The sequence below is a fragment of the Osmerus eperlanus genome, chromosome 18, assembly GCF_963692335.1.
Source record: "Osmerus eperlanus chromosome 18, fOsmEpe2.1, whole genome shotgun sequence".
Lineage (NCBI taxonomy): Eukaryota > Metazoa > Chordata > Actinopteri > Osmeriformes > Osmeridae > Osmerus > Osmerus eperlanus.
The window spans coordinates 11,188,886-11,197,059 of record NC_085035.1 but is presented as its reverse complement, the minus strand read 5'-3'; the positions used below and the strand labels follow the sequence as shown (position 1 = coordinate 11,197,059).

Sequence of the window (8,174 nt, the reverse complement as noted above, 5' to 3'; positions counted from 1 at the left end):
TGAAACCTAAAAGAAACAAGAACTAAAATCACCATATAGGCTATCAGAGAAAAATATGCACCTATAGGTCCTACTGGCCTTTAAAAAAATGTGTTAGTGCTGCTTACGCTATTTTTTTTTGCCCGTTAACCGGGCTACTAACCTGCGTTTGAGCACTCCAATGCAGCGCTCAACAATGTTTCTTATTGCTTCGTGCTTGTTGTTATAGTTTTGCTCTTGTGCAGTTCTCGCTGCAATCACTGGTGTCATTAACCACCGTTTCAGTGGGTATCCACTATCCCCAAGGAGAATGCCATTGCCTCTCCCTGCCTCAAATTCCCGATGAAGGGCACTCTCTCGGAGGATGCGAGCATCATGGTTGACCCAGGCCATCTTGCCACAAGGTCGATAATGGACATATCCGAGTTGCATACTATTTGCACATTAATCAAATGGTAACCCTTTCTATTCACATATAAATATTCATGATCGGAGGGGGTCTGAATACGAACATGAGTACCGTCAATGCACCCGACAATACCAGGTACCCCAGATTTCGAATAGAAGTCCTGCTTGGTTTTTGATGCTTCTTTTAAGGTGGGTAAGTTGATATGTCGCCTAAAGCAGCACTGAAGGGCCAACGTCAATCTTCGAATTGCTCGACAAGAAGTCGTTCTGTGAACATTAATCATGTCTCCCATGGTATTTTGGAAGGCCCCTATTGCAAAAAACCTCAGCGCAATCAGCACTTGCAGGGCGGGGGACAGCGCGGCGTTTCTGTCCGTTGCATGTTTTAGATGAGGGGAGAGCTCCTCGATTAGCTCAAAAAGATCATTCCTGCCGAAACGAAACCTCTCAATGAGCTCATTGTCGGAATAAATATCCAGTGGATTCGTGCGATCACGGACAACTCTTTCTTGCCTTAAAGCCCTTTCCATTTGTTGTCTATAAATGAGACACGCTCCCATCGTTGTGCGTATATTGTCAGATCAAACTGTTGTACATTATAATTACCATAGATATTAGTTCGATTTTCCAATTTACGCCTGCTCCCCACTAGACGTAAAATGTACACCCAGGTGCAGCACATAAAGGGCTTAAGTCTAACTGGTGCACTAGTCGTAACTTTAAGGTAGTCGTAACTTTCAGTTCTACGTCGGACGTAGCGTACGCCCAGCTGGTGCACTCGGCTCCTGTAGACTATATAAAGGCTCAGGTCACACTACGGAACTAGCAGAAGAAGAAGACAAACAAGAAGAAGATGACGAGCAAGAAGAATAAGACGACAAGCGAGATTAGACAAGCAAGATTAGACGAACAAGAAGAAGAACAAGAAGACGAACAAAAACGCAAAGATGACCTTTCGACCGCCGCATAAAAAGTTAAAATAACAACATCAGCAGGAGGAAGAAACGTTAACAATTATTTCTGGATATGTGCGTAATGTTTCACCTATTAAAATAGCAACAAACGACAGCAAATACTTAGACGCTACATTTCAAACTGACAAAGACGAGTACCGCCGAACAATTGTGTTTTCTGCAGAGAAGCACGTGTCCTTTGTTCAAGCTGCGGAGAAAGCAACACCGATTCAGCTGACTCATGTTAGAAAGGTTTTATGTAAGTAGCCTAATGCACTTTGAACTATTTACAAAATCCTTTGTGTTTGCATTGTAAACTCATTTCATTTAACGTACCTATCTTATTGTTAATTCAAACGTTAATATGTAGGCTATAGGCCTAAATACATTAGGCTAATTTTATTAATATGATGTTGGTAATTTACGTAGCCTAGATTTGTGATGTCAAAACTTGAATACTCATGATGGCAGATATTTTAACATTTTTGACATTCTGATTCTGTGACAATGTATTATGCAGTTTCCCTTATGAATGCAAACTTTGGATGTAAAGCAGCTGTGGCCTAAACATTTAACAGTAACGTCACTGTTTCCAATCCCGACCGCCGTAAACTCCTATTGTCCAAACCTGAATTTTCCGACATCACGTAGTTTCCGGTCTTTTTGCCAGCATTTTCTTTTGCGATCGCCAGCAAAGTGTAAGTAGTATTACTTTATGCATATCAAACAATCTACGTGTCAAATTTCATGAACATATATGGACGTTTACATGTCTAAATACTATAGTAAAGTTATATTGATGAGAGAAAGCTTAAAGACCACTCGGCGATGCTCGGGCGACGATCTTTACTCTGAAAAGTGTTTCTGTATTGTCATCGTACTGCTACTATGGGTTAGCATATGAATGTATTTTTTTTAATGCTTGCTTAACATTACTTTGTATAGCCAATGAAAATACACCATCATGTGTGAGGTGATCTGTAGTCAAGGGGAGGAAGGGAGGGGGACAGGCAAACTTTGCCTGCTCCCCTCCCTTCCTGTGTGACGTGATCTGTAGTCGAGGGGGGGAAGGGAGGGGGGCAAGGGGAAACAAGTTTGATGTCAAGTTGTGACAGCAGGTTTGTTTTGTCTGAAACATAAAGGCAGACATAATCAAATGTTTTTTTTTGTTTTTCATAAGCTAGGCTACATCAAGTATTTTATAATAAGTGCTAGGTTATATAATACTGTTGAGTCAATTTCTCTCATGTGCTTTATGTTCCTGCCTGAAAAGATAGAGAACAGAGACAGAGCAAAGGAAGAGAGGAGAGAGAGAGAAAATAAGGAGGAAATGAGGGAGTAGAAAAGACGTAAAAGATAGGAATGAGAAAAGAATAAGCAGGAAAGAAAAGAAAGATAGCAAGGAGAAGAGAAGAAGCAGGAAAGAAAAGAGATAACGAAGAGAAGAAGCAGGAAAGACTTGAAAGAAAAGAAAGATAGCAAAGAGAAGAGAATAAACAGAAAAGAAAGGTAGGTAACGTCATTATGAGAGTTTTTTCCTATACAGGAGGATCAAGAAAAGAAAAGATGGATATAGAAATTGTAAATCTGCAATGGTTTAAGGTAAATATATATACGTCTATGCATGTGGCAAATATGAATGTGCCTATACATGGCAATTTATAGAATTCATCCAGCAAATGAGGAAGAGGGAGAGGATCACAAGGAAGTTGAGCCAAGAGGCCATGGCGCAGGCCCAACAGGAGGTAAAAGCAGGCAAGCTCAATCTGCTGCAGGCAGCCCAGGAGTTTGGGGTCCCCAAAACCAGCCTGAGTGACCGAGTCAGTGGAAGGGTGTCCTCTGATTGTGTCCTGGGTCAGAGGACTCTCCTCACCCCTGCAGATGAGGATTCCCTGGTGGAGTACCTCTTGTACTCTGCCAGTCATGGGCTTCCACTGACGAAGCCTCAGGTCCTGGCCCACGCTCTGGCCATCTACAACCTCCGCCACCAGGCAGCCCCCAAGACCGGGCTTGGCCAGACGTGGTGGATAAACTTCAGGGAGCGGCACCACCATCGCCTGACTGCTCGGACCCCAGACATAATTGACCGTGGGAGGGCATCCTGCGCCAAGAGGGGGCCAATAGAGGAATATTTTAAGTTCCTCACCACCACCCTGGAGGAGCACGGGTTGAGGGAGAAACCCTGTCAGGTTTACAACTGTGACGAGACGGGGTTTCAGCTGGAGGCTACAAGAAGAAAGGTCATAGTGCCCCTGGGGACAAAACATGCTTACAGGCAGGCCCAGGGAACCAGGGACCACATCACCGACCTGGCCTGTCTCAATGCGGCTGGGGAGGATATCCCCCCTTTCATCATCTACAAGGGGGGATATCCAGGAGAACCCTATAATAAATAAGGGGGTCCCAATGCCCTCTACGGGAAGTCGCCAGCAGGGTACATCGACAGTGAGCTGTTTAGGAAGTGGTTTGTCGAGCACTTCCTGAAGTTTGCCACTCAGGAGCGCCCGCTGCTGCTCATAATGGATGGACATCAGTCCCATCTGGATCCAGAGCTGGTCCGGGCGGCACAGAGGGAGGGTGTCATTGTCCTGTGCCTGTCACCACACACTTCTCACATCCTTCAGCCTTTGGATGTGAGTTTCTTCAGACCCTTGAAGGCAGATTTCTCTGGTGTTACAGGAGATCTGTCGGCAGTCCTTCTTGGTTTCTAAGAAGGAGTTTTCAAGGGTCCTACGAGACTCCTACCAGAGGGTGAAGGATCGGAGAGTGGTGGTGGCTGGGTTCAGGAGGTGTGGCATCTACACTCTGGACTCGATGGCCATTGACTGGTCATGGGTCATGCCGTCAGGGCCGCGGTGCGGGCCCTCCTCGCAACCTCCGCCAACCCTATCGGCATCTTTCTGGGCTGCGCCTGATGCCCTTCCCTCCCAACCCAATCCCCCTTTCCCAGCCCAGGAGATGTCCGACATCATCGAGGAGGCAGAGGACCAAGCTGCGAGGAGGGAAGCTCAAGCTCTGGCCAGAGAAGACAGAGAGCAGCAGCGGGCCAAAGACACGTGCTCGGCAGCCACTTCCTCCACCCTGTCTGGCGGCTCCCGCCCCAGCCGCAGAAGGCAAGTATCCCTTGGGGCTACTTTCGCCTCCAGCTCCGGACTTTCCATCGCCGGTCCCTCAACCCACTCTGCCCCCTCTTGTGCCTCCCACGGTCCCTGGCTGCCTGCCAGCACAACATCGCTCCAGAGCCTGCCTACTGAGGAACACGGCCACCTTCCTCCATCTCCTGCTCAGCACACACCTATTTATTTAATATTCATTTTAATTTGCGTATAGATTTCAATGCATTAACTTTTGTGACAGTTAGACATGAGTATGTATAAAATATGATTATTTTTTAGAGCCTTCAACAACGTTCCTCTCCCTCCCACTGCCTATGCTCCCAATGCTTTATGTAACCTGAAAAATTAAAATATTATAACATGATGGTGACATTAGCCTTGATGAAGACTAAACAAAACATGGTTATGCTTTTTCTGTTATTCAGCCTCCAAACCTGCAGACGCCAGACCATCATCCAGCTCCTTGTCTGCTGGACCCACGACATCCACCGGTAGTGTACTTCATGTTAACTTTCTTTGAATTCCAACCCATAAAAATCTAATTTTTTTTTTTTTTTCAAATTTGTTGTTTTTTATTCTGTGAATAGGTTACACTCCTGAAGACATGGAGACAACAGTTTGGGAGTGTGGCCGGTGCAGGGAACCTGACCCTCCCGAGAGCGCGGAGGGATTGGTGTCGTGGGTCCAGTGTGACAGCTGCCACACATGGTACCACGCCATGTGTGTGGGTTGGGACGAGGAGCTGGATGATGAGGAGTATTTTAAATGTTATTTGTGTCCGGAGTAATTTTGTATTTTATTTTTGTCTGTTTTGTATTTAAATAAATGTTCATATTTTCAAAGATTTGCACAAGTCATTTGTCTTTTGCTAACCGTCCTGTTATCTTTGACCCCATTCAATGTTTAATGTCTCTAAATATATGATTGGCTTTTGCTTCATATTTCATGACTTCCTAATTCAATGGGGACAACTGAATAAACGTTAAATTAACATGATATGTTTTCAATGTTCTGTAAATATGCGGTACGCATCAGTGTTCTTTTGTAGGTTTTGCAAGGGACTGACATGAGAGGAGTTCAACAAAACATCCAGCAGGTGGTGGTATACAGTCAAATTGAGGTTTTATCGCATAGTTTGGAGATGTTGAAGCGTGATATCTTATTGTGAAGGACATAACTACGTCCCCGGATATGTTGACAGCATTGATGGTCAGTTTGGTGACCCTGGATCAAGTTAATATCGCCGGAAAAACAGCAACGGCGAGTGTTTACTACGAGGATAGAAGTGCGGTCGGGTTTGGACAAGGGTAGCGCACGGCTAATTTACCGGCGCCAGTGTCTTTTTACCGGTGTTGTGTCCATACTGGTTTCCGAACTAACTGGTTTCCCAGCGGTGCGTGAACCTATCAGTCTGCCTCTATCACCAGATTCGTCACAAATTCACAAACATATTACTTGCTATTTTCAAGTCGGATCTCATATTTGCTGCGGCGAATATGAAAGTATAAGCTACGTACGCACTACATTACCATTCACGACAAAATAAATGGAGACAAAATAAAACATTTGCAGGCTCGCATGAAGTGGAATTCGATCGCACTAGAGCCTCTAGTGCGATCGAATTCCACTTCATTGCTCTAGTAGAGCAAAACACGTAATACACCAAAGGCCATTGCTGTACACCATAGTTACGTACTTAGTAACCACCTTGGCCTTCAGGTAACATCTTGATTTGGCTTCTTCTGGAACAACTGGTTACTATAGACACTACCCGAATGTAGGCTACTAATCACGTATTTGGGGTTTGTTCCGAGGCAATAGCCGTATTTACCCCGACATCAAAGCTCCTTCTGACACCACATAAAAAAATCATACTAAGAACGTCGCTGCTATCCCAGACAATACGATCAAAATACGCGTAACACAACATGGAATCGTTTCCTATGCGATTTCGTGTAGCCTATGGCTGAGTGTTTCTTCGCTATATCTTTTGAAATCAATTCATTTCATAATTTTAGATTCTGAACAAATGTAATGATCACTACTACATTACAGCCATTCACGCCATAATAAATGGAAGCTAAGAAAATAAAAGATTCGAGTGGGATTCGATCCCACGAACAAAAACACATCCATCGTTGTAATCTTTTGTATTACATCGCGAGCTACTGAAGCACATGGGTATTTTAGGAATTCAGTCACATATGTATTAACTACGTTGGCCTTCAGGCAACATGTTGTTTTGGTTCTTCTGAATCAACTAGTTACCGTAGACTAGTGATGGGCATTCCGGCTCTTTTTCATGTGCCGGCTCGTATGGCTCAGCTCACTAAAAAGAGCCGGCTCTTTTGGCTCCCTAACGGCTCTTTAAAAAATACATGTTTTAACTATGAATTTGACTATGATAGGTGTGAAAACAATTTGATTAAATTATGAAATGAAATCATACTCGACCGTAACCACATATCTTTAAAAATGCATTGATTTGTCATGGCTCTCCTCCGAGTTTTGACTACTCTCTGACTGTGAGTTGGCTCGGCCCTCCCTCATGCAGGATTGACAGGAACAGACGATGATCGTGTGCGCCTTTAAGCCTACAAGTATTTTTTCGTTGTTCTTTGAATTAGTCAATTATTTTAAATACAATTAAAATTCATTATTTCATAATCATTTAGTTGTTATAGGCTGTATTAATCTATTAAAAATAGAGTCGGCTCTTCAGATATGCGAGCCAGCTCCCGACGTTCACCTTCAAGAGCCGGCTCTTAGAGCCGGATCGTTCGCAAACGACCCATCACTACCGTAGACACTACCTGAATGTAGGCTACTCATCACGTATTTGTAGTAGCCTGTATATGTAGTAATATTCTACCCGCAACACAGTACTGAAGGTGTCGAATTTATTTGTGACCAGCGTCCAGGAAACTTTGTGAGGTTTCTATGATACATACATTTGTATTTTATGTCAAACAAACACACAACACTCATGTAATGCCATCATATTGGGCTGTGTATAGCACAAAACAAGACTGTCATAATTGTTTTATCAATTAATTAAGCCGAAAATATTACATTTATCGGACTCTCTGGATGATCTGGCCGCCATTGTTGCCGGTCGCGCGAAGTATTCACATAGCCCTAGGTTTCAAGTAAGCTCACTTGGTTTTAAGGGGTGTATACCCCTTCGTCTTAGCCCTACCCCTAGCTCAAAAATAGTATTGGGACACCACTAGCTCTCACGTGAACGCGCAAAAGTAAGGGTAAGGGGTAAGGGGGAGTATTGGGATTGGCCCTTAACCTTTTAGATGTGTGGGTTCTAGATATTTCGGACGGTCCCCACAGCGCAAGTAATTTTTCCGAAACGGTACCTAATGCTACTACCATGCTAGTGTTACTTGTTAGTTTTCTCATTAGTAAATTTTGAAGCCATACTAAAAGTGTTTGTCGCATAGTTTGTCTTGGAAAATATTCAATTGGAATGTTCGAAATCACATTTGTGATGTTACGCTGTAGAACCCACATTCAAACGATCACATATTTGTGACGCTACTCCTTAACGGGTTAACTGAATGACTTTGGTAGCTTTAGCAAGAATCAATGTGTAATTAATAAAGTGGTGATTATGCAGTGTTTTACATTTTGATTACTTAATTCAAATTGCATAGTATTTCTTGAATGATACTTGTAAATTGACAGCCTCAAAAAGGATTGGATTGGA

At 43.6% G+C, this 8,174-nt stretch overlaps 1 protein-coding gene and 1 long non-coding RNA gene across 2 annotated transcripts; both read left to right on the top strand.

Annotated features, from left to right (window-relative positions):
* The first annotated feature begins 2,645 nt into the window (after positions 1–2,645).
* Positions 2,646–3,736, top strand: LOC134039094 (uncharacterized). The gene is made up of 2 exons (XM_062484843.1): positions 2,646–2,956; positions 3,017–3,736. Exon 2 carries the CDS (start codon positions 3,020–3,022, stop codon positions 3,734–3,736), a length of 717 nt encoding a protein of 238 aa, XP_062340827.1. The 5' UTR covers positions 2,646–2,956; positions 3,017–3,019.
* A 1,139-nt stretch (positions 3,737–4,875) lies between these two features.
* On the top strand, positions 4,876–5,301 carry LOC134039002 (uncharacterized). The gene is made up of 2 exons (XR_009932724.1): positions 4,876–4,947; positions 5,044–5,301. It is a non-coding gene; the product is annotated as an uncharacterized LOC134039002 (long non-coding RNA).
* Positions 5,302–8,174: the final 2,873 nt, after the last annotated feature.

Coding starts and splice junctions, on each gene's coding strand:
- LOC134039094 (XM_062484843.1), top strand. CDS start 3,020: ATGAGGAAGAGGGAGAGGATCACAAGGAAGTTGAGCCAAGAGGCCATG.